The 27,608-nt window shown below is 38.8% G+C and overlaps 2 protein-coding genes across 2 annotated transcripts; one reads left to right on the plus strand and one right to left on the minus strand.

Annotated features, from left to right (window-relative positions):
• Positions 1-1,817: 1,817 nt before the first annotated feature.
• Positions 1,818-3,355, minus strand: LOC105955882 (protein BIG GRAIN 1-like A). Its single transcript, XM_012979686.2, has one exon. It carries the CDS (start codon positions 3,193-3,195, stop codon positions 2,002-2,004), a length of 1,194 nt encoding a protein of 397 aa, XP_012835140.2. The 5' UTR covers positions 3,196-3,355; the 3' UTR covers positions 1,818-2,001.
• Positions 3,356-6,512: 3,157 nt separating this feature from the next.
• On the plus strand, positions 6,513-10,260 carry LOC105951305 (phospholipid:diacylglycerol acyltransferase 1). Its single transcript, XM_012974751.2, has 7 exons — positions 6,513-6,704; positions 6,804-7,225; positions 7,508-7,730; positions 7,813-8,096; positions 8,194-8,518; positions 8,636-8,895; positions 9,607-10,260. Exons 2-7 carry the CDS (start codon positions 6,804-6,806, stop codon positions 10,088-10,090), a joined length of 1,998 nt encoding a protein of 665 aa, XP_012830205.1. The 5' UTR covers positions 6,513-6,704; the 3' UTR covers positions 10,091-10,260.
• Positions 10,261-27,608: the final 17,348 nt, after the last annotated feature.

Here is a 27,608-nt window from a genome sequence, read left to right on the forward strand (position 1 = left end):
TTATTTTCCCTCTATTTTTTTTTTGTTTGAAAATAATTAATTAATTAATTAATTTTGCAGTTTTACTAAGTGAGCCGAACTCCCGATCTCTAAAAATCGTTATAACTTAAGATCGATCAAATGTAACAAACCCTATAGAGTTACGCACGAACAATAAATAACATGTTTTATACTTTTCTTGAATTCACTCATCTCTCTTTACTATTTTCACGTTGCACTGTTCATCTCGAATTCTCTAAATCGTGCGATAGGTCAGCTTTTCCAACGGTCGACTGATAAGGTTCGAAAAAAGGTATCGAGAGTGCAAATTTTTCATCAATATGTGATTATAAAGATACATTTAAAATTAATTTGTTTTTATTTTATTTTGGGATGATCCAAAGAAGGAAAAAATGGAACAATAAATTAGATAGATGGGCCATTAAATTTCATTCATCCATTAATTTAATTGTCCTTATGGCCTTGAACAAAATCTTATATATCATGCATTATTGTGATTAGAAAAGAAAAGACAAGAAATAAGATTAGGCAAATCACGGTGAAAAGATTGCAAATGCTAATTGATTAGATATTTGTTTTGTTAATTTTTTTTATTAAATTTTTTTTTTGGAGAAAATTTGTTTTGTTAAATTAAATAGATTAAATTGATGGTTGATCTTCTATATCTCAAGTTGTTAAAGACAGAAAACTACGAGTCAGTGGAATATTGTCTGGAGATTGATGACCCCCCTTCTAGCTCCCTTATACAAGGACAAATTAAAAAGAAGGATTAATAAAACCATTAATGCACCATTTTTAAATATAAAAATAGGAAATGATTTTTTTTTTTTTTTGTTGTTCTTAGCTGTTGATTTTTTTTAAATTTTTTTTTTGGAGGACAAATGAATGGTTGGTGTTTACTCAATTTGTTCCATATCTATTACTCTAGGATTCCATTACATTATTAATTATTCTCTCTCTAACTCCTAAAATCAAGACGTATTTATTGAGTTTTTTAAGAGCTCTGCAGCGGTGGTACACGACACCTATTTAGGAACATGGGAGTAAAATTCAAATTTCATCCGACTAATTAATCAAAAAAAAAAAAAAACAATATCAATTGCCATTTTTTATATTATTAAAGAAAGAATAAGTCTAAGCTTAGAGTCTTTGATAACCTAAACATCAACTTGAGTAAACCTACAACTATCCAACTTTGGTGCTTCACTTTCAAACCATATATATGCCTACTATATATATATAATGTGACACTTTAAAGAACCTAGGAATATATAGTATAGCCTTTTCTTTTTCTTCAATTCAAAACCATAGTACAACCTTTTAGTATTCATGATATCTTTGTAATTGTTACAACTAATTATTGAGGATTTCAACTTGTCATATACATGGTTAGAAAGATTTAATTAAATAACACCTAATAAACACACATATACATGAATGTAAGTGTGATTATGTGTAAATTCCGGTTCAAATCCCTCAAGTGTAAATAATCAGGTGTAGCATCTAATTTCCGTTATATAATACTCATTATAATTCAATTTATCGTAACAAAAATGATCATTCATCTATAGTAACATAAAAAAATATTTTTAAATGTGTTTCATTTATGGAAAATTGATATATATATATATATATATATATATATATATATATATATATATATATATATATATATATATATTATAATGTTGATGTGTGTAAAATACGGTAGAATATGAGTGGGTGATTAAAGTCGTTCAACGGTTGTACGTAGGCTTATGAGATCCTCTACACATGGTTGAAATACACTATTTGATTTGAAACCGCAGATTTACATATATAAATAACGAACGACTAAGTATACATACATACATATTTGGATTATTACGTGTAAATCAGTGGCGTAAAATCACATAGTGTATATAAAACGACATGATGTAGATTCTACAAAACCGATTTACGTAATAAAGAACTAACACACTTAATTTGGAATAATATATATATATATAGAGGATAAATAAATTAGTAGTAGGGAAGATGAGTAGTTTCATAAACCGGCAACTCTTGTGTGTATCTCTCCATTATTCCAATGCTCCAAATATTATCCAACTCGAATAAATCCGAGCTTCCACAACTTGCTGCATCTTCTTCTTCTTCTTCTTCCTCCGTTTCGGTTTTCTTTTGATAATTATTTACGAGAAAATCTCTAGCAGCTTCTCCCACTCGTCGATTTTTCTTCATCATGTGCGCCATGATCTCTTCATCAATGGCGGTTTTCATAATACTGACGTTGTTGTTGTTGTTGTTGTTGTTGTTGTTGTTGTTGTTGTTGTTGTTGTTGTTGTTGTTGTTGTTGTTGTTGGGGAAGTCCTCCTCGTCGGAGATCGCGCTCATCGGAAAGAAGCTCACCTTCCTTGATCTCCCGCCGCCGGAGGATTTCCCACTCGGCGGCGGCGGCATTTTGCCGCTCAGGCACGACCTCGAGAATGAAGAAGCAGACGACGACGTGGATGGGTAATTGGTCGATTTCAGCGTCGGAGAATTTTCGCCGCCGCGGATGGTTGGGGTTCCGGTCTGCTTCTTCTTCAGACCTAGGTTTCCGGCGGTGAAGAGTGAGTTCAGAAATCCGGCGAGTTTCCGGCCGGGAGAAATCGGCTGCTTCATCTTCTTCAAATCGCCGTAGATTCTCAGCGCTCGCAGTTTCGTCTTCGATTTCTGCCCCAATCGATCCTCAAACCCCCGTCGATCACGCGGGCTGATAATTACTTCGGGATCCGTACGACTAGTATTGATCTCGCCGCCGCCGAATTTCTGCGACCGAAACGATTCAGCTTCCGAGGAGGAGAAGAAACCTCCGCCTCCGCCTCCGCCTCCGCCTCCGCCGCTGCCGCCGAGTGAATCCCAAGAGCTGTCGGAGCTCGAACCGTGCCGGAGTATTCGCGACTTCTTCGCCTCCATCCATTTCTCAACCATGCTAGCACGCTGGTAATAGTCATTCGCCGGAATTTCTAATTCCTCACTCTTAATGTACGCAGGGCGCACGTTAGCATGGCCGTCACTCTTCTTCCTTATCGTGTGCATCTCTTCTTCCGGCCGATCAATCGACCGGTAAATCTCGTCGAGCAACACGGAGGAGAAGGATGGGCAGCTGTTCGATGATGACGATGAATATCCACCGAAGTGTGAGGAGATATTACTCTCTCTCCTATCCACCATTGTTCTCTTTAGAGAGAGAAAGATAATCTAGGGTTTTGAAATATAAGAGATGATATGTGTGTGTGTGTGTGTGTGTGTGTGTGAGAGAGAGAGAGAGAGAGAGAGAGAGAGAGAGAGAGAGAGAGAGAGAGAGAGAGAGAGAGAGATGAGAGAGAGAGAGAGAGAGTGTTATTTGCTGTTTTACTTGACTGTGGTGTGATGTGGTTATATACTAGGGTTAAAGAGGGGGTGGAGTGGAAATAATGGAAAGATATGGGGCGAGTTTTGAAATAATTTGATTCAAGTGGGGCCAATTTGGAATGTTGTACCACATATATAATTGTACAATGTTTAGAGATGATAACATATAATATTATGTATAAATAAAGGTGCTTATGATTGAGATGGAATTGGAGGTTGTGGTGTGTGAAGATAAAATATTAGGTGTACTAATTGTGGTGTGAAATTTTTATCATATTTTTTTAATATATTTCACAGCTAAGTGTGTGGGATTTTTTTTTTTTTTTTTCTTTGGTTTTAGTGTGTTTATATATTATAAAGTATCAACGATTCTATAATGAAGGATATGTACATTAATTATTTAGGTCCCGTTTGGATGGAGAGATTACTCATGATTAACTAAATAGTTGAACTTTGTTGGATATTTGATATTTTCAATAACTTGCCGACACGCAACTATTATGTTATTATCGCTTATCTTGCCTTTTAAGCATGTTTTTTGTTGGACCTTCCAATATCCAACAAAATAATTGGATTTCATTAGATTATTTAGTCTTATTTTTACTAATCTTATCTTGGCAACCAAACGGAGCATTAGTATATATATAAATATTTATAATATATTGTTCGAAAAAAAAATTATAACATAATGTTAGCCCATTGGGCTATGGAACGAGGATAATGTTGAGCCCGAAAGTTTACAATGTGACATGGAACGAGGATAATGTTGAGCCCATTACAGAAAGTTTACAATGTGACATTGAAAGTGTTCGTTTGCACGATTTTTGCTTATCAAATCTTCGAGTTTTGGTCTTCGTTCGTTCGAGTTTCGGCTTTATTTGTATATATTATTGCGTTTCTTGTTTTATTTCTATTTCAGGTTTTTATTAGGTATTTTTGCCGAGTCGAAGCCATTTGAATGCGAAACCGAATTTTCAAACCAATTTTGGGGCCAAGAAGACCCAGATCGCGATCTGACATCTCTGGATAGCGATTTGGGGGTTGTCACAGAACGAAAATGGATCAAGACTCAGATCGCGATCCAGCATTCCGGATCGCGATCTGGGAGTGCTTACAGAGAAGAAATAGGGGTCAAATCCAGATCGCGATCCGAAAGTCGGATCGCGATCTGGGGGGTCTGACATAGAAGAAATAGGGGTCAAATCCAGATCGCGATCCAGAATGTCGGATCGCGATCTGGGGGGTCTTACAGAGAGTAAATGTTACATGACCCAGATCGCGATCCACATTCCTGGATCGCGATCTGGGCACGCCTTTTGAGGAAGATAATTTATTTTGCAAAGCTTCTTGAGGAAGCTTTGCATTTCACTACAAATAGAAAGGCTCTTTCATTCTTCATTCCTTCTTCGACTTTTTACGTCTTTCTCTTCTATTTTCGCCAGTTCTTCGAGGGAAGCTTCGACGAGGGTTTCGACTCGGATTTTTCATAAGCTTTTCTTTACGTTTAGTTTATGATTTCTCGTGTTCTTCATTTGGATGCTATGTTTGTAATGAACTGAGCATTTTCTTTTAGGGAAATGAAACCTTGTATATATTGATTTTGATTTTCAGATTTGTGATCTATTTGTCGTTCTTTGATTCTGTTTATGTTTCATGTATTAAATGCTTTCGATTGTTTGGCCAACAATTGAATTGATTGTAAATGGGAATGAACTCGAGAGAGGATTTCTCGTTTGATTTTACGAAAACATAGCTCGGGTTGTGGAAACGGAGACGTGATGCACCTCGGGTAGCCCTTAAGGACTTGACCTAAATGCTCTCTTAATATCAGGTTCTGAACGGAGACGTCGGACCTGTGGGTAGACTCTAACTACACTGGAGACGGGGGTTAGGGTACTTTAGTGTCTGGGTTAGCGAACATAGAATTGGCAATAGATTCGGATTTGTAGATCTTTATCGATAGTACATTGGTGGATTTTACCCTATAAGCCATTACACGTCGGAATTCCTCGTTTATACTGGCGGACCGTTGTTTTTATTTATTATTTCCTTTTAGTTTCATTTTTCCCATCTTTTTCTCCCGTCTAGATAAAGTTTAGGATAGTATAATTACGGTACTTGGTAAATTTAGGAACTTAATTCCCCGTGGATCGATATCTAGAATTCACTATTCTACAAAACGCGATACTGTACACTTGCGGTTTTTCATACGTAGGTTTTACGCGCGTTGCCGGGGACATGGAACGAGGAAATGCCCACTTGACATTATAAGGCGGCGATAACATCTGCGACGACCCTTTCCCATTTGAACTGACTCAACTCGTAAGTAACAGGTCAGCTTGCCTTCAGCAGACAGACAACTCGGAGTAATCATATCACACCCAACGTATAAGTATGATTAGAGACAGAAAGGGAGCCCACCACCCTGATCATAATGCATGTATAAGTACAACCTTGAGAAGTAAGGAATGTGACGCGTATGAAAAAATACACATAACTTTTGTTACGTAAACTAAAAATACACATATATTATTTCTCATCGATGTCGACTGACTTGATCGTTAAAAGTTCTGACGCCGGGACCGAGAAACCCTCCATCGGCAATCGCCACTCCTTTCTTGCCGGTCTCTCGGCACCATGTGGGCTTCCTCTTTGGGCTTCTCCCATTCTAGGCCCATCATACATCTAGCCATATAGGCCACATCAATTGAGTATTAAATTTCTTTTAAGTTTTATCATTTGATAAGATTTTGAATTTCGACTCACTTCGTATAAATATTAATTGTAAAACATATAAAATAAAATAAACTACATATCACGGTCAACTCACTTAAACTAGCTCATTCAAATTTTATTTATTTAACAATCAAGTCAAACTCAATTTTTTTATTAAACTCAAACCAATTCTTTTATTGTTCAATCCAAATCATATTAAATGGCACAAAATATTTAAAAACAATAAAAAAGAGGTTCCACCTATTATAATAATAATAATAATAATAATAATAATAATAATAATAATAATAATAATAATAATAATAATAATAATTTATTATTATTATTATTATTATTATTATTATTATTATTAAAAAAAGAAGCGGGTGGCGTTAGATATAAAAAGGCATTAATACATAACTGCCGACACTATTTAGTCAACCGCTAAATTTAAGCCATATCACCCATCCTTCATTTCACTCCCCCCCCCCCACCCCCCACCATTCCTTCCGGGCCCACTCTCTCTCATCACCACCCAATCCCCACCCCCGTTCTGTCAACGCCGCCGTCACTCCCTCCGCCGCAGCGCCGTCGCCGTTTCCCCCGGCCCCAAGGTACAATCGAAAAAAAAATAAACATTTCCAAAGAAAACGCACAACTAATTCCGTTGAATTTTTTTTTGTTTTCTGTTTTTTGCTTTAACATAATTCAAGATGTCGTCGCCGCTGCTGCGAAGGAGGAGAAGGGCCGCGCCGGAAAACGAGCCGAGAGGATCCGACCCGGAAGAGGAAAAACCCGAGACGACCCGGAAGAGGAAACCCGAGAAGCAATGGTCCTGCGTGGACAACTGCTTCTGGTTCATCGGGTGCATCTGCGTTCTATGGTGGGTGCTCTTGTTTCTCTACAACATCATGCCTTCTTCTCTCCCACAGTACGTTACCGAGGCGATAACGGGTCATCTACCCGACCCGCCCGGGTTGAAGCTGAGGAAGGAGGGTTTGACAGCTAAGCACCCCGTTGTTTTCGTTCCCGGAATCGTCACCGGAGGTTTGGAGCTCTGGGAGGGCCACGATTGCGCCGACGGCTTATTCCGTAAGAGATTGTGGGGCGGCACTTTCGGCGAAGTCTACAAAAGGTATTTTTTATTAAAAAAAAGCTCGTTTGGTTGGGGAGATCAGTCATGATTAATTAAATAATAAAATTTTGTTTGACGTTTGGTATCCTTAAATAACTTGTCGGGTCGACCTATAAATATTATGTTATCATGTCTTATCTTGACTTCTAGGCATGTTTTTTTACTAAATCATCGATCGGGTTTCATTAGATTATTTAATTTTATCTTGGCAACCAAACGAGGCCTTAAGAGTAGAAATTAAATAGGATTCGATTTTTCGATTTTCGATTCATATTTCTGCAGACCTTCGTGTTGGGTGGAGCACATGTCGCTGGACAACGAAACGGGCCTGGATCCTCCGGGCATACGCGTCCGGCCGGTGACGGGTCTCGTCGCCGCGGACTATTTCGCGGCCGGGTATTTCGTGTGGGCGGTTTTAATTGCTAATCTTGCCCACATTGGATATGAGGAGAAGACAATGTACATGGCCTCGTACGATTGGCGGATTTCGTTTCAAAACACGGAGGTTTTTTATTAGCTTTATAGTTTCGTGTTGCGATTAATTGATACGGACTTGCTTCGGATTAATTTACGATTTTTGGTTGCAGGTTCGTGATCAGACGTTGAGTAGAATCAAAAGTAATATAGAACTTATGGTTAATACGAACGGTGGGAATAAGGCGGTAATAATCCCGCACTCGATGGGGGTTTTGTACTTTCTTCACTTCATGAAGTGGGTGGAGGCGCCCGCCCCCATGGGGGGCGGGGGTGGGCCCGGTTGGTGCGATAAGCATATTAAGGCCGTGATGAATATCGGTGGGCCGCTTTTAGGCGTTCCGAAAGCTGTTTCTGGCCTTTTTTCCACCGAAGCTAAGGATATTGCCGTTGCGAGGTACATATATATTTTTTTTTTTTTTTTGTGGGACGATGAAAAATCGAATCTTTATTTAATTGCACATTTTTTCGTTGTGTGTTGTTGTTTGTTACAGGGCGATAGCGCCGGGGGTTCTTGATTTGGATTTATTTCAAATTCACACTTTGCAGAAATTAATGAAGATGACTAGGACGTGGGATTCGACGATGTCTATGATACCTAAAGGCGGAGATACTATATGGGGCGGTCTCGATTGGTCTCCGGAGGAAGAATATTCTCCTAGTGGAAGAAAACGGAATACGAATAATGATACTACGGATTCTTCCGAGGATGGAAAGGACGAAGGGAAACGAAAACGTGCCCCTTTTGGAAGAATGATATCGTTCGGAAAAGATGTGGCGGACGCGGATGCTTCCGAGATTAACCGAATTGATTTCCGGGTAAAAAAAATATTCAATGATAATTTACAAACGAAAGATATAAAAAAAAAAAAAATCCATTTTGTTCATGTTTCTTGATTTATAATAATGTCGAACAAAATATATATATACTACTAGGATGCGATAAAGGGTGACAACGTGGCGAACAACACATGTGTGGATGTGTGGACGGAGTATCATGACATGGGGTTGGATGGAATCGAAGCCGTTTCAGATTACAAAGCTTATACGGCCGGAGACGTAGTGGATCTTTTGAGCTTCGTCGCCCCGAAAATGATGGCGAGAGGGGACGCTCATTTCTCGTACGGGATTGCCGATAATTTGGATGATCCAAAGTATTTGCACTACAAGTATTGGTCAAATCCATTGGAAACAAAGTGAGTGAACTTCTTCATTGTCTTCATAAGTTTGAGTTTTAGCATCATTTTTTACTTCCTTAATCGTCTAGAAAACTCGGTGGCGGAGCTAGTACAGGGCTCTGGGGGCCATGGCCTCCGCCACTTTTCATATATATATTTTTTTGATATTTTATATAAAATTTGTTATTTTTATCCCATGAAGATAACTTTGAACGGAATTTCGAATTCCGCCAATGCCGATTTTTAAAATTTCCAGTTTTGAAACAATTTTTGTTTTCATTCCGAATTCCGAAAGTTCTGATCTTTTATTTTTCCGATTTTGGTTGGAACAAAATTGGAATATTTATTAGATTCCGATCTCTGATCCGATTTTAATTTTTTAAAATATTTACAAAATTCTGACTTCTTTTTCTCCAGCAAATTTCGCTTATTATATCAATATTATTATGTATTTTATTTTTTATTATTATAGGTTATCAATAAAATGAAATTATGAGTTTCAGCGATTACAATTTAAAAAATTCCGATTCTGCAAACAAGCTTTTACATTCCAATTTCCGAAATTCAGATTCCAAATTTTCTTTTTTATTTTCTTAGAACAAAATTGGAATTAGTTACACACCTCCAAAAGAAAAAAAAATGGAATTTTTCCGAAAGTGCAAATTCCGATTCGTCCAATTCCCACACCAATTTTCTTCTTGAATCAATGTTGTTCTTTTCTTTTTCCAGGTTGCCAAATGCTCCCGAAATGGAGATCTTCTCAATGTACGGAGTCGGAATCCCAACCGAACGAGCCTACGTCTACCGCCAAACTCCGTCAGGCGAATGCCACATCCCGTTCCAAATCGACACATCAGCAAGCGAAGAAGACGAGGACATGTGCTTGAAAGACGGCGTCTACACGGTGGAAGGAGACGAGACCGTCCCCGTCTTGAGCGCGGGCTTCATGGGTGCAAAGGGCTGGCGTGGAAAAACGAGATTCAACCCCTCGGGAATCAAAAACTACATTAGAGAATACGATCACGCCCCTCCGGCCAATCTTCTAGAAGGCCGCGGGTCCCAAAGTGGGGCCCACGTCGATATAATGGGGAACTTTGCTTTGATTGAGGACGTTATGAGAGTTGCTGCGGGGGCCACGGGAGACGAATTGGGAGGCGATCAAGTTTGTTCGGACATCTTTAAGTGGTCGGAGAAGATCGACCTAAATTTATAACGTTTCGAGACTTCTTTAAGGTAAAATTACGTCTATTACATGGGCCGAAGTAATTAACGTTGTAATTTATGAATTGTATGATAATTCTTTGTGTAAATTACATTGTATGATGATTGAATAGGAGAAGAGCAACTCCAATGGTGATGAGTAATTAAGATTGGAGCATCAAATTTCGTTTTGATTTCATATTGCATCTATAACTAATATAAATTGTGTTGAATATGAATTATGTTAAATATGGAATTAATAAATCTTTATTACATATTACATTTAAAGTAGAATCTCGATAAATTAATAACCTCGATTAAATTATAGTTTCTTCTGGTCCCGACTCGTTAAAAACCTCCTAAGAATATTAGTTCGATAATTTAATATTTCGCTAACTTAATAGAATTTTGCTCGTTCCGACTCTATTAATTTATAGAGGTTTAATTCTATAACTAATGAACATGTGACTTCATGAAAAATGATTTAATTGTCTTTTTTATTTTTAATCTATATATAATATAAAAAGAGGATCTATGCCCTCAATGATTGACATGTGGCAAATGATGATGTCATTTATCAAAATTGCTTAGTTGTAGTTCAATTGATGAGGTGGATTCTTCAATTGATTAGGTGGCATTTTTATTTATGGATGTTTTTAAGTTCTTTCCTATTTTACATTTACACAATCACTTAATAATTACCACATGTATATATATTATTTCCAAAGTTAATATTTTATAAATTCGAAATAAAAAAAAATGTTATTTATATTTTCAGTATTTCGAAATATATTTATTGAAAAAAAATACATGAAACTCAATTTTTTTACGAATATTCAAATAATTTTCATAAAAAAACTATTTTTTTAAATACTAAAATATTAAAATAAAGGAATATGTTGTTGTTTTTTTTTTTTTTTTTAATTTTCAATATTTTAGAATATTCGAATATCCATTCCATTAAAAATAATAAAAAAAAAATGTTTTATTTTTTAATTGAACTATTTGATAAATATACACTATTTTTTCGTATATAATTTTTATTATACCATATTTCAAATTAAAAATAATTATACTATTTAATAAATATGCAATATTTTGAAATTTGAAAATTTAACAATTTAAATGCAGTATATTTTAACAATTTAAAGCATATTTGTTGTTTTCTAAATTTTTTGTGATCTCCAACCCGCAATTGTTAGGACAAGAAATTGTTTTCTAAATGCAGTAGTTTATCAGTATATTTCGAAAACACTATTTAATATATAATATGTTTCGAACTATAAACCGGATTATGCATTATATTTGTCAATTACTATTTCAAATAAAATATCAAATCACCAATACAAAGGAATCTTTAATATTCCAAGATCCTTCATATCATCTTTGATTGATTTAATTTACACTTTAATTCAAAATTGAATGGTAAAAAATAAAAATTGTATCTTCATATTTAATGTTTTTATATTGCAAGATTGTTTTCCACAAGTTTTTTTTTTTTTTTTGGGTTGTTTCCTTTATTTGTTTGATTTGATTTCATTTACTAATATATAAATCTTTTGAATTTTTAAATTTTCCATAGAATTAAGTTCATTTTCAATACTATATAAACCCCTCAATGTTCATTTCATTTTTATCTACCACCATTCGATTACAAAGTGCACAATGTTCGTATTATACAGTTTCATATTACATTTTTTCTATCATTTCTTATAGATTATTATAAGTATATATATGCATAGTTTTATATTCATAATTATTTTTATATATACATATTAGTACTATTTGTATTTCTTTCTTTTGGGTTTTTATTTTAATATACTTTTTTAATTGTTTTCATGCAGTTTATTAAATAAAGTCGTTCGTACTTTATGATGATCAAAAAAATTGTTTGCGCTCAGTCCAAACAATGTGTTCTTTGTAACGCGTATTTTGATCCTAATTTCGATCCATGTATGTGCGTCTCATGTAGGGAATCAATCAAAGTCGTTCCACGCTCTGGATCTTGCATTGTATGTGGGATGACTAAAATGGAAGATTTCAAATCTTTCTTTTGTTTTTCATTTTTTTTTTGTTATTTTTTATATTATTATTGATGTTTCATTGTTATTAGTTGTTCTTTTTTTTCATTTGCTTGATTTTTATTTTTTTTCATTGGAACATTTTTATTTATTTATTGTGGTTTTTAGTTTTTTGTTATCCCATTTTTTCTTATTTTTTTATAGTTATTCACTATTATTTGTTCTTATTTTTTGTTTTTATATTATCCAGTTCATTGTTCATTGTTATAGTTTTTTTTTTCATTTTTATTTTTCTTTTGCAGAACCTCGCCAATGTTTGTATTGTATGTGTCAAGAATGGTGAATAACAGGACAATATGAAGAAAGCTAGATCCAAAGTCCAAACTATCCATCTTTTGTATTTTTCGTTTTTTATTCCATTTATTTTAATATTTTAATTTATAATTTTATTTTGACAGTCAATTTATATATTCATTAAAACATAAAATTTGAATTGATATATATATCTATAATGTATAACTATATAATGTATAGAGGCCAACATATACCGTTTTGGTTTGATTAGAAGCAACATTGAGTGGCGAATCTAATCAAACCAAAACGGTGAAACGTGCCGTATTGCCTATGTCTTTTATTGGGGGATCGCGTAGTAAAATTTTCAAATAATTATGATGTAGTATATTTTAGAAGTTGTCATTTTAAACATTATATTTTACTGTAATCTGTCATTTTCAATTTATAGTGAAACAAATCATTTAATTATGTATTGTTCTTACAAAATATGTCTATATTTTTTGTATATTTATTCGATACCATATTGCCCTTTTTTGTTTTGAATAATAATTTGACTTTTTGCTATTATATAATAATTGATCATTTGTAATATTTCTGCTATTGTACAAGTATTTCCGTATCATGCTTACAATATAAATATATGATTATACTGTAGATGGATGCCAAATAAAATTTATTATTCAATATCTAAAATTAAAATATAAATTATATATTTATCTTTATAGATGGATTCCAAATACATGCTCTGAAATATAATTTTTTTATTACAATTTATGCGTACAACTAATTATTGCGCGCATAAAATTAAATTAAATAATTTAGAAACACAATTTGGTGGATATTTACAAATTTATTTGCAGATGTGATATGATTTGAACAATGTCACTCCATGTGTTAAATGCGAATTTTTTCTCTTATTTTTTTACGGATTTTTTATCTAAATTATTTAATTTAATTTTATGCGCGCAATAATTAGTTGTACGCGTATTTGCATATATTTCATGATTTGAGCATCAATGATTCTTTAGCATTAACATTAGCGTTGTACTATTAGTATTCGTATTAAGATTATAGTTAATTCTAGGATTAGTATCAAAATTATGATTATGATTGTGATTATGATTAATATTCGTATCAACATTAGTATTAGTACTATGATTAGAATTAAGATTACTATTAGTATTAATATTACAATTACCATTAGCATTATAATTGGAATATGATTATGATTAGTATTCTAAATTATAATTAGGATTAACATAAGGATTAGTATTATGATGGGTTACATACACATTCCCCCTTCAACTAAAACACAGTCATATAGCATTTGCGAAGAAAAAAAAAAACATGTTCCATCGTAGGTGATAAATTATTGTTCGACAACTAAAATCAATCCTCCAATATCTATATATACCAGTTATTGTACATGAGTTTTTATGTATTTGATTTTTTTTCTTTTGGTTCTAGAGATTTCTTTCCACTTAGGTTTAATTTGTTTATTTATAAAAGCCATGTACCATAAATCTAATTTTACATACTAGGTTTAGTTAGTTTTTTCAGTGTTTTAAATATATTAGTATTAATTTTGTTCAAAAAAATATATATTATTATTAATAAACTAATAAATAGTTATTTTAAATAGTTATATTATAGATATAATATGTATAACAAATACAATTTACAAATATCAATTCATAAAATAGTTGAAAATTAATATCATACAATTAATGCTAACTATTAAATGCTATGGTTGGAGTAGAATAGTAAAATCTGAGGTGGTATAACGCTATTCATTAGCTATTATAGATTTAGAATCTCCTATGCTCTTACTATTACTAATACTATTGCTATTAGTATTGATATTGATATTGGTATTGATATTGGTATTTGTATTAGCACATGATATACCTAAATGGGCCGACCCAATGGGCCCTCAAATTTATCTACCAATTAGGCCCATTACAAGAAAGCCCAATCACATACATGTGGGTCCATTACACGAAAGCCCAAGCTCCTTCAAAATAAGGCTTAGGCCCAACAAAATAAGCCCAACTTAATCAACGACATATAAATAGAAGTTTTATTCATTTTGTAAAGGTACGTTCTCATTATTGATAATCCACCACGAGTTTATTCTCTCTATTCTCTCTACGATCCGTACATCTGACTTGAGCGTCGGAGGGGTTTCCGCCGGATCAACCCCCGGCTTAGTTCACGTGTGCTCATTTTGTAGGGACCTCAGGATCATCGAGTTGAATAGCTATTGATCAGCTTTGCTCTCCCTGCTTGTTTTCTACATCATCCTAGGTGAGCTATACTTTAGCATCATCATTTTGGCGCCGTCTGTGGGAACGATGCAAACCAGATCACGTAGCCAACAAGATCCTCCTGAGGCATCAGCTCGGAGAGAAAACGACACAGCTAATAACCTCCCCACCCGTGGAGGATCTGGCATCCCACCTCCTCCACGCGCCGCGGAGCAACTTCCTCCACGTACTGCAGATCCACCTCGCGAGGTTCAGGTGATCCCCCTTCGGGACCCACCACTCGCCGATCCACCTCTCCCTGCTCCTCGAACGGTTCAAATAACCGAGGACGCGCTCCAACGTATGATAGCGGAAGCTTCTACTCGCGCCGCCACGGAAGCTGTAACTCAATACATCGCCACGATGGGAGCAAACGCTCCCAATGCGATACCAGCACCAGCTCCACCTGTGGCGCCACCCGTGGTCCCACAGCCAATAGCGAATCAAATAAGTGTCTCCTCCTCTACCTCGGATCCACGATCCCGAGTGCAGTTATCTACCAACCACCGAGGAGCACTGCCCAGACAGCAACGTCGACACTCACCCCCACGGGGGAACGCATCACCACCGAGAGTCCCTCTCTTCAATGAGGGAGAAGGCGAGGTAAACAGCCGAATGTCACGCCAAAACCTTTTCTCCCAACCAAATAATCAAATAGGTGAGAGAATGCCTCTCCCAACAAGACGCAGTCCCTTCACCATGGACATTCTCAACGAGGTATTACCTCAGGGAGTAAAGATTTCGGGGTTACCTCAATTTGAAGGGACCACCGACCCACAGGAACATATAGAGAAATTCAGTGCCATGGCGGATTTATATGGCCCGACGGACGCTGCGATGTGCAAAATGTTCCGTACCACTCTCTCCAAGAGGGCAATGAATTGGTTCAACTCCCTACCCATAGGGTCCATTGACACCTTCGCTCGGTTGTCGACCCGATTCACCAACCAGTTCGCCATCAACAAACAATATGCCAAGACCCCAGCTCATCTTTTCTCTGTAGTACAGAGGGATAACGAAACGCTCCGTAACTACATTAAGCGTTTCGTAGAGGCCGTCCACGAAGTCCACAGTGTGGGGCAAGACATGCTGTCCGGGATTATGCAGCAGAATTTGAAACCTGGTAGATTCAAAGAATCTATCGCCGGAAGACCCCCAAGCAACTTAGAGGAGTTGCTGAATCGAGCCGAAAAATACGTCCGGATAGAGGAAGCCTCTACCCATGCTCCTCCTAAAAGAAAAAGGGAAGACGACCGTCAGGACAATAGGAGGCGTGACGATCGACGTCCACCACTACCACCTCAAGGCCAACCCTCTTCCTCCTACAATAGGTTCACTCCGCTGAACACTCGCCTCACGGAAATCCTTCACGTGATAGAGCAGAAAGGTTTAGCAGAACCTCCACGTCCTATGCAGCCAAACGCAAAGCGAGAAAAATCGGATCGTTATTGTCGATTCCATAAGGACAGAGGGCATACTACGGAAGAGTGTGCACAACTTAAAATGGCGATTGAGAGGCTGATCAAACAGGGCCATTTAGGCGAATACGTCGATAAGCCGCGAAATAAACGCCGTGATGATCCTCCACGCCGAGATAACAACCGAGATCAACAACAAAGACGAGAAGATGGGGGTCACCGACGTGACCTAGATAACAATGATAACCAGCCTACCCGAGGAATCATCTCCTTCATCTCCGGAGGACCGGCGGGAGGCGATTCACATAATGCAAGACGCACACTCGCTCGATCAGCGCGCATGAATCAAGAACGCGCTTCTCCATCCGAACGCGTATATCAAATACGAAGACCTGATCACAGCATAGTCTTCAACTCCTCCGACCTTGAAGGTCCAGAGGAAGACCATGTCGACGCATTAGTGGTAACAACAACGGTGGCCAACTTCTTGGTCAAGAAAATATTAGTGGATGGTGGGAGCTCAGCTGACATCATGTACCTCCATGCTTTTAAGCAGCTAGGCATAGATAATGCCCGTTTTAGTCCCATCTCCACACCCCTGAAAGGGTTCACAGGAGAAGGCATTTTGTCAATGGGAGAAGTGGAGTTGCCTGTTTCTTTAGGGGAAGACCCCTGTCGAATCACGAAACTAATCAAGTTCCTCGTCGTCGACAGGCCATCACCCTACAACATCATTCTGGGGAGGCCAGCCATCCACACATTCAAGTCAGTACCTTCCTCCTACCATCAGAAATGGAAGTTCCCTACTCCCTATGGAATGGGAGAAGTGCTTGGAGATAGACGTCTCGCTCGAGAATGCTATGCAAGGGCCCTACGAGAACCCTCAAAGAAGCCTAAACCGCCCGGAAAGGGAGACGATACCCAAAAATCCGACAAACGGAAGTGGGTCAATGCAATCATTGAGGACAATAAAGAAATCCTCATCAGTGAACCAGACGATAGCATCAAGCTAGCAGCTGTCGAAGAGCTTAAGCTCATAGAGCTCACACCTGGAGATGATTCCAAACTCCTACGCATCGGATCTGATTTAGATCCTGAGACGGAGCAGCAGCTAATCAACTTCCTACGACACAATGGAGATGTGTTCGCATGGAAAGCCCAAGATTTGTCGGGCATTCCCCCTCAGGTAGCCCTACATCGACTTAACGTCGACAAGAGGATGAAGCCAGTCAAACAGAGGAAACGAACGTTTGGACCCGAACGCAACAAGCATATCAAAGCAGAAGTGGCTAAACTTCTAGAGGCAGGTCATATACGACCAGTTCAGTATCCTGAATGGTTGTCGAACGTGGTGCTCGTTCCTAAACCCGGAGGAAAATGGAGATTATGCGTAGACTTCACTGACCTCAACAAAGCCTGTCCTAAGGACCCATTTCCTCTACCCAGAATCGATCAGCTCATCGATTCGACCTCGGGGTGCGAACTCCTCAGCTTCCTCGATGCATACCAAGGATATAACCAGATCTTACTTGCACCAGAAGATCAAGAGAAGGCTAGTTTCATCACTGACCAAGGCATCTACTGCTATCAAGTCATGCCCTTCGGGTTAAAAAACGCAGGAGCCACCTACCAGCGTCTAGTGAACAAAATGTTCGCAGATCAGATCGGGAAAAATATGGAGGTGTATATCGACGACATGCTCGTCAAAAGTGTCAAGGTCTCGGACCACCTAATTGATCTGGATCAGTGTTTCGCCACCCTGCGAAAATATAAGATGAAGCTCAACCCCCTCAAATGTTCATTCGGAGTGAAGGGAGGCAAATTTTTGGGATATATGATTTCACAACGAGGAATCGAAGCTAACCCCGCGAAAATTGAAGCAATCACCTCCATGGCTCCGCCAACATCGATCAAGAAAGTTCAACAGCTCAACGGCTGTTTGGCATCCCTGAACAGATTCATTTCAAGATCAGCGGACAAGGCTCTCCCCTTTTTCAAAATTTTAAGGGGAGGAAAAAAGTTCGAGTGGGATGAGGCATGTCAAAAGGCATTCGTTGAGCTGAAGGCATACTTAGCATCCCCACCCCTGCTCACAAAACCTCAGCCCGGAGACACCCTCCTACTATACTTAGCTACATCAGCTAATGCCGTCAGCGCAGTCCTCATCCGAAATGGAGAAAAGGGTCACCAACCCATATACTACATAAGTCGCGCCCTCCAAGGAGCCGAACAACGTTACACCAACATGGAGAAACTCGCTCTCGCCCTCATCAACGTAGCACGGAAGCTTCGACCTTACTTCCAGTCACATCAGGTGGTGGTTCTCACCAATTACCCTCTGAAGCAAATACTAAGAAGTCCCGAAACATCCGGACGATTAGCAAAATGGGCAATAGAGTTAAGTGAATATGGAGTGGAATTTAAACCCCGCCCAGCTATCAAGGCGCAAGTGTTGGCAGATTTTCTAGTCGAAATGACTTCCATAGAAGAGAACACTTCTCTACCTACCTGGTCTGTCAACGTCGACGGATCTTCCACTACCACAGGAGGGGGAGCAGGTATTGTACTAACGAATCCTGATGGAGATGAGTTTGAATACGCTCAACGATTCGAATTCACAGCCTCAAATAACGTCGCTGAATACGAAGCACTGATAGCGGGAATCCGCCTCGCCCTAGCAGCCGGAGCGCGCAAGCTCCTAATCCAAAGCGACTCTCAGCTCGTCGTTAACCAAGTACTCGGAGTGTACGAGGCCAAGGAAGACACCATGGCCAAATATTTAGCTCTCGCACACACTCTCTTGTCTAAATTCGAGAGCTATGAGATAAGACAAGTACCTCGCGCCAATAACGTCCATGCAGACAAATTAGCTAGGCTAGGCAGCTCCATGGCCAGCATTGGAAGTCGGAAGGTGACGCTCCTCACCTCACTCCAGCCGGAGATAACTTCACCCACTGAAGTACAGTACACCGAAGAGGATGAACCATGCTGGTTCACTTCAATCCTGAAGTATCTCAAAGACGGAGAACTCCCAACAGATCCCACCGAAGCACGAAAGTTAAAGACGAGAGCCGCCCGCTTCGTCATAGTGGGAGAAGAATTATACAAACGAGGGTTCTCATTCCCCTACCTCAAGTGCCTCGACCCGACCACAGCGGATTATGTACTTAGAGAAGTACACGAAGGCATCTGCGGCAATCACTTGAGCGGGAGAACCTTAGCTCTCAAACTACTGAGGCAGGGCTACTATTGGCCAACGATGCATGAAGATGCGAAAAGATTCGTCCGGAGGTGTAAGCCCTGTCAAGAGCATGCCAATATCACGCACATGCCGGCGGCGTTAATGCAACCAATTGACAGTCCCATCCCTTTCGCCCAATGGGGGATGGATCTAGTTGGACCATTCCCACCCGCCACAGGAGGACGCAAATACCTCATTGTAGCAGTGGACTACTTCACCAAATGGGTGGAGGCTGAACCCTTAGCACGCATCCGAGAAGAAGAAGTTATCCAATTTCTATGGAAAAACATCGTGTGCCGCTTCGGAATCCCACGTTCCATCATCTCGGATAATGGAACCCAATTCTGCGGTGACAAAGTAAAAAATTGGTGCCTCGGCCTAGACATCAAGCAGTTCTTCACATCCGTAGCAAATCCACAAGCTAACGGCCAGACGGAGGTCACGAATCGCACTATACTCCAACACCTTAAGACAAGGCTTGGAAGTGCCAAAGGGAAGTGGGTGGACGAATTGCCTAACGCGCTATGGGCGTATCGCACAACCCCACGAGCAGCAACCGGAGAATCGCCCTTCAACCTAGCTTTCGGAACAGAGGCTATCGCACCCGTCGAAATCGGAGAACCATCTTGGCGAATCACCAACTATGATCCAACAGCTAATGAGGTGGCTATGCGGGGAAGCCTCGACCTCGTAGATGAATTACGTGAAGTCGCATACATCCGGCAACAGATGTATAAATCACGCATGGCCAAGGCATATAACTCAAAGCTCCGCCCTCGCTCCTTTCAAGTTGGAGATTTAGTTCTCCGAAAAGCTGAAGCCTCTCACCCCATCGGTAAGCTCGACCCAAAGTGGGAAGGACCGTATAAAATCACCAAAGTCGTCAACACCGGAGCATACCGTCTCGAGAACACTGACGGACACCCTATACCCAGAACTTGGAATATAGGGAACCTCAAACGGTTCTACGCCTAAGGTATACATCTACCTTACTTCAGATCAGTTGAGATCATCACCCATATTTCTTCTATAGGAAAATTACTCACGAATTGCCACCCATGCAGGCTCCACGACCTTCCACGTCAATTGTCTTGTAAAGCTGCTTATACATGGTTGGAAATTTGCCACCACACGACGAGGTACGTGAACGTCCCACCTAAACTGGGGGGCTAGTAATTTTTACTTACATCAGCGAGTCATAATTACGTCCCACCATCTTATTACAGATTGAGAGCCAATTACGAGGGGATGCATATTACTCAATCAACGGCCCAAAGAGCGAGAACACTCCAAACCACATCGCCAAGGGTAACTATACTTCCACTAGCATTCAACACACGGATGATCTTATTTACTCCTACTAACGTGAAAAAATAATTCCACTAGCAGGCATGATCACATAATAACTCGCAGCAACTCACGAGTTGATTTCATATCCCGAAGTGCGAGGAAGAAAAAACATCCCCGTAATATGGTACGTAGATCGGCAATGCACATCCCCTCAGCTTCAATTACTAAGTCTTCAATACAAATGCTTAGACAAAAATCTTTTTTCTCAATTATATTTAACAGGCATAGAAACGCCAAAGGAATTCATTTTACCATCAGCACAGCAAAACGAACGAGTACAACCAAGACGTGGAAGAAGAAGAACAAGTGTAGTACAATCACTTAGAACAATTTTTATCAAGTCAATTTTTCTTTTTTCTTTCTCGCTCCACCAGTAGTTATTTACCTTTGCCTCACGAAGGCCCATCGCATTAGTCATTTACTTACATTCGCCTCACATAGGCATGTAACAATTCCCCTTTGCTATCATCAAATATATCACAATTTTCGTTTTACTATTTGTGCCTTTACATCGATATGAACTACTTCTCATCATGAGTCTAATTCAATACCACCCTATAAACACTTAGAGAGATTTACATAATCCATATAGCCTGGCCAGCTGGATTATCTAAGTCCCTTCACTTGTTTAACGAGGTATTCATTTTAAAACGTGGCCACGGACAAATATGTTTAAGACCCAAGCGGTCCGAACAAAGGGCACGACCCTTAACAAAAACCTTGGGAGACTGATCCCCTCCTCAAGTACATCGCGTACAATGCTAAGTGTAAATACATATAAGCAACGCAATAATTCTTGACAATGTCAAAATAAATAAATCGAAATATTAAATTTCAAAGTCAAACAAGGCAGAAAATCAAATGAAAGAGTAGTGGACATACCCATCTACATCAGCGATAAAAACAAACTAAGAAATCCATAAAAAAAAAAAAAAACCATAATAGTGATAAAAACAAAGGGGGGAGAAGGATAACAATCCCAGCAACTAAGTCTAAGCTCCCCTACCGCGAGCGGACGACGTACCCACGGTGGAGTCATCCGCAACCATGTCGTTCACGACCTCTGTGCCCGTCCCATTAACATCTACTTCATCTTCCTCTTCATCGGATATGCCAGCTTCCATTCCACGAATCACTTCCTCGCTGATCCCACCCGCATCGCGCAGATATTTGCGACAAGCACGCACTAATGGCTTATAAACCACAGCCAATGCGTGCTCCTCAATCATAGCAACACACTCATCACTACCTCGGAAACTAGCTTTAGTCTCCTTCACAATGGACTCCTTATAAGCCGCACCACCGGATGTCGCGAGGAACCTCTTCCCCGTCGCCTTCTCAGCTTCATATTTCTCTTTGAGCTGATCGTAGCATTCGTTCAACTTATGAACATCATCTTTATAAGCCTTCGCATCACCCCGGATAACCTCGAGCTCCTCCGTCCTCTCAGCAAGCTCCTCTGTCCTCCGCGCAAGCTCATCAGAGCGTAGAGCGAGATCGGACCGCGCTTCCTCCAACTGACTTAGAAGCTCATCCTCACGTGCTTGACTTCGAGCCCGATCCTCTTCCTTACTAGCTTCCGCATTCCTACCGTGCTCCACGAGGTATCTCCAAGTCGCTACCAACTAAAAAAAAAAAAAAAAAAAAAAAAAAAAAAAAAAAAATTTACACAAGGAAGAGAGGGAGTAATGCCTAATCTTGTTTTAAGTAAACAAAGACTCACCCGACAGATGTCCCCACCGGCTAACTCCAACATGTGAGAAGGACCCTTACCAGACATCCGAGCACGATCATACTCCCGAACAAATCCCTCGGTACTCAACAAAGGCAAATCATGGTCCGACACATCCCAATACGACTCCTTACCGTCGCGATTCACACCATAGGTAAACAATTGTTTCCCTCCTCCACCATGGAAAGCATAAGTCTCCTCTGGATCTACCCGGGGACGCTTAGGCACAGCCACATACTCAGTATCCACCCTCTTTCCCTTGCCACGATCCCTCTTCGGTGGACGCTCTTCCACTACGCCAGCACTGCTACGATCATCTGCTACTACTCGAGGACTTTCTACATGAACCTCCTCGCGAGGCAAACCATTCGAAGAACCTCCCAACTTAGAGGGAACCTTCTTCGATGCCTTCTTCGACGCCCCATTCGCCTTCGCTCGAAGTGCCGCAAAAGTGATACCACCATCTACAAAAGATAACAAACACATAAAAAACATGAGGTATACATGACCAAAGAACTACAAAAAAAAAAAAAAAAAAAAAAAAAAAAAAAAAGCAACTCAAGGCAACAAAAGGATATACGATGCTGACCCTCCACCGTCGGTATCAAACTCCTAGGATCAAATTCCACATCGCACAACCCAGATTCCTCAATCCTCTTCGCCATATTTGCAGTTATAGCGAAACTCTCACACGTAGGATTCCAAACTACGGGAACGTCAAAAGTGGGAGCCCTCACGTAAAAAAAATAGGTCTTCCATTTCCCCAAAGATAGCTTCACACTCTTCACGAATTGGTAATGAACGCGAGGATGAAAACAAAAGAAAGGCATCTTATTGGGCCGATGTAACGTAAATAACGCCTTAAATAAACTCACAGACACAGGCAGACCTACTCGAGCCACCCTAAAATGAAACGCCTGGAAAATCAGAACAGCACTGGGCGTTAGCTGACTATACCCAATCTTGAATTCCTCACAGACCTTCAACAAGGTCGGATGCGGTGTAATCTGAGATGTACACGTCAAGTAACCTAAAAACACCGTATGAAATCCATCGGGTGGCGAATACAAACGGTCACCCTTCCGCGGCAACAACAACTCAACGTTACTTGGCGCTCCAGATAAACGACGAATAGAGTGCAGATGCTCTTCCGTCAACACACTATCAAAATCAACTAAGTCCAAATTAATTGGCTTAATTCTCTTTTGCTTCCTCTTATCAATCTCAATATCACCTGGCGGAATATCATCTTCCTCCTCCTCTTCATCTGTCAGCTCAACTTCACTATTCGACACCGCCGGATCACTCGCCAAAGGAACTTGATGCGAATCATCACTATCGCTCCCAAAATCCACGACACGGCGACGTCTACTAGAATCCGCTTCATCAATAGTGGGGCAAATATTAATATTCGACTCTAAATCGTCACTCCAAGCACGTACCATCTCGCTAAAATCATGATCCAAAGGCACAACATCCAACACATCGTCGCCCGACGCCTCCGGATAATTCCGCACGCCAAAATCCTCTTCAAACCCTCTTCACGCGCCCCGGACGCGCCCTCAATGTGATCGGACGCGCGCGCGCGTGCGCTGGAACGCGCAGAACTCGCGCCCAGACTGGGCAGTGTTGCCGACGCGCGCGCGCGTCCACCTAACACCACGTCTGGCGCGCGCGTGTGCTCTCCACGCCCACCTGCAAACGCACCCTCTCTCTCTCTAGACGCGCGCGCACGTCGCCCCAAACGCGCTGCACCATTGGGTAGTGTCGGCGACGCGCGCGCCCCTACCTCCTGCCTAGCTTCAGCCACGCTCGCGCGTGCCTCGAGCCCCGTGCGCAACTCACGTGGCGAACACACCCCCCCACTAGCAGACGCGCGCGCGCGTCCCTTGGCATCCGTGCCTGACGCGCGCGCGTGAGCTTCTCCACATACAGCTGCCAAGCCACGGCTCCCCTCGGTAGAAACGCAAGCCGTCTTCTTCCTCTCTCCTCCACGGCTCACCTCGAAAGTCCCACCCAGACACAAGCCGCCATTGGAAACGGCTTGCCCTAAGCCATCCTCTGCTGAGCCACAGATCTCCACCATACTCCTACTTTCGTTCCGGGCACTACATGACGACGATCCGATTTTCGGATCCGAAATTACTACCTTCTCGCGTTCCAACCCTACGGTACCAAAAGTTTTCTTCCCCCCTTCCATCGGATCTCGAAGTTTGATTCGCAGAGATTTCGAATTACCCGAGTTCGACATGGGAAAATTTTTTTCCCCGACAAATAATCAAGAAACAAGAAATTTCTACTCTACCGATATAAAATAAAAGAAAAGAAAGCAGAAGAAGACCTAAGGTTAAAGATACATACCCATATCTATTACGCAAGAGTTGAAGTTAAATTCTTTCCAACACAAAAGGAGTATATTTATTTGGCCCCTGGTATATTATTTAAAACCCTTAAATATATACCTCGCTGCCAAATAAATACAATTATTCCTTATTTAAATTAAGGAATTAATTCACCACCAACGGAAACAATTCAATCAACGCCGCAATTAACTCTCGACACGACCCGGATCCCTCTACACACGTCCCCGTCTCGAATCGAGAGTTGGGGGGCTTAATGATATACCTAAATGGGCCGACCCAATGGGCCCTCAAATTTATCTACCAATTAGGCCCATTACAAGAAAGCCCAATCACATACATGTGGGTCCATTACACGAAAGCCCAAGCTCCTTCAAAATAAGGCTTAGGCCCAACAAAATAAGCCCAACTTAATCAACGACATATAAATAGAAGTTTTATTCATTTTGTAAAGGTACGTTCTCATTATTGATAATCCACCACGAGTTTATTCTCTCTATTCTCTCTACGATCCGTACATCTGACTTGAGCGTCGGAGGGGTTTCCGCCGGATCAACCCCCGGCTTAGTTCACGTGTGCTCATTTTGTAGGGACCTCAGGATCATCGAGTTGAATAGCTATTGATCAGCTTTGCTCTCCCTGCTTGTTTTCTACATCATCCTAGGTGAGCTATACTTTAGCATCATCAGCACATTAACATTAACATTAGTATTAGTATTAGTTTAGTATTAGTATTAGCATTAGAATTAGTATTAGTATTAGTATTAGTATTAGTATTAGTATTAGTATTAGTATTAGTATTAGTATTAGTATTAGTATTAGTATTAGTATTAGTATTAGTATTAGTATTAGTAATAGTTAGTATTAATTAGTACTAATATTAGTATTAGTATTAGTATTAGTATTAGTATTAGTATTAGTATTAGTATTAGTATTAGTATTAGTATTAGTATTAGTATTAGTATTAGTATTAGTATTAGTATTTGTATTAGTATTAGTATTTGTATTAGTATTTGTATTAGTATTAGTATTAGTATTAGTATTAAGTATTAGTATTTAGTATTAGTATTAGTATTAGTATTAGCATTAGTATTAGTATTAGTATTAGTATTAGTATTAGTATTAGTATTAGTATTAGTATTAGTATTAGTATTAGTATTAGTATTAGTATTAGTATTAGTATTAGTATCAATGTTGGTATTATTATGAGTCTTAGTATGTGTACGTGTATGAGTATTAGTATGGGTATGAATATTATTATTAGTATATGTATGAATATTAGTTTTAACATTAGTATTAGTATGATTATTGGTATTGGTATTGTTATTGATATTGGTATTGATATTCATATTTGTATTGGTATTTGTATTTGTATTGGTATTGGTATTGGTATTTATGTTGGTATTAGTATTGGTATAAATATTAGTATTGATATGGGTATTGATATTGGTACTGATATTGGTTTAATATTGATATTAATATTAGTATTGATTTTTGTATTATTAATAATAATGTTAGTATTAGTATTAGTATTAATATTAAGTATTGTATTAGAAGTAGCATGGACTATTATACTTTGCAACTTGGAAGTTAGGAGTAGAGGTGGCATGAACTATTATACGTCACACTATGAAGAATTAAGAGTAGAGGTGACATAAAGATATCATCAAGCCGGAATAGACGACTAATATTACTTGCAATATTATCTACAAGGATTTTTTTCAGGGAATATGAATTTACATCATAAAAATTGTATATTGTGAATCGAATGCACATCTGTTATTTGTGTGTGTATATATATATATATATATATAATTATTTTACCGTGTTAGTTTATTTTAGTTTATTTGCACTTTACGCACATTTTATTGTCTACTCCATTGAATTTGTTTTTTTCTAGAATCGATGTGATTTAGTACAAATTGTATTTATTTTTTACACCTTTAAGTGATTATGTTTCAGTAATGTGTATCACTGATTGCATTTGAGCAATGAAAAATGTGTATGTTACTCGCAAAGCGAGTTATAGGAGATGTCAATGGATGTGCTGTAAAACACTACTTTGATAATTAAGTTTTGTTAAGGATCCGAGTGTATTGGACGACATAGTTGTACCATTTGGATCAGATAATGTATCTTATTTTATATATCACAATTTTCATTTTTTATATTTTCTTTTATCATTTATTTTGTTTATATTGGTACTTAAATAAATGGAATTGATATAGTTTTTAAATTTTTTAGATGATATCGTATTATGTATCAACTATTGACTATTCAAAGTTTTCGTTCGATTTCATATTTTTATTTTTTATATTACCCCATGCATCGCATTAACATTCTCTTTTCATTCATAAATGTGTTTGATTTACCTCATTGGCGTCTTTTAGTCATTAAAAATTTGTACTTAAAATTGACCTCGTGCATCGCACGGGTGAGTTACTAGTTGATATAATTTTCAAATATCATCAATGATTAAATATTAACATATTGATAATTTAAAAAATGTTATATCCCTACACATACTAAGGTGATAAGATAAAATAATTTTGAATTAAGAAGATTCTATTATTGGAACACATAAGTGAGGATCTAAGAACTTTTTTCCTTTTCCTTTGGAAGGAGGAATCTAAATATTTCATTGACTTGATATTTGACTAGTGAATAAGCGTCGATGGCCTTAAAAAAATCCAATCATAGAGTCGAGCTCAAATGAATTTTTAACGAACGATCTCAAAATTGAGCATCGAAAAGTTTGATTTAATTTTCAATTTTAATTGTCAACATATTCCTTTTGATTCAGTTTTTT

The sequence above is a fragment of the Erythranthe guttata genome, chromosome 4 (assembly GCF_056151865.1).
Source record: "Erythranthe guttata isolate IM_541 chromosome 4, IM_541, whole genome shotgun sequence".
In the NCBI taxonomy this organism is placed as follows: Eukaryota; Viridiplantae; Streptophyta; class Magnoliopsida; order Lamiales; family Phrymaceae; genus Erythranthe; species Erythranthe guttata.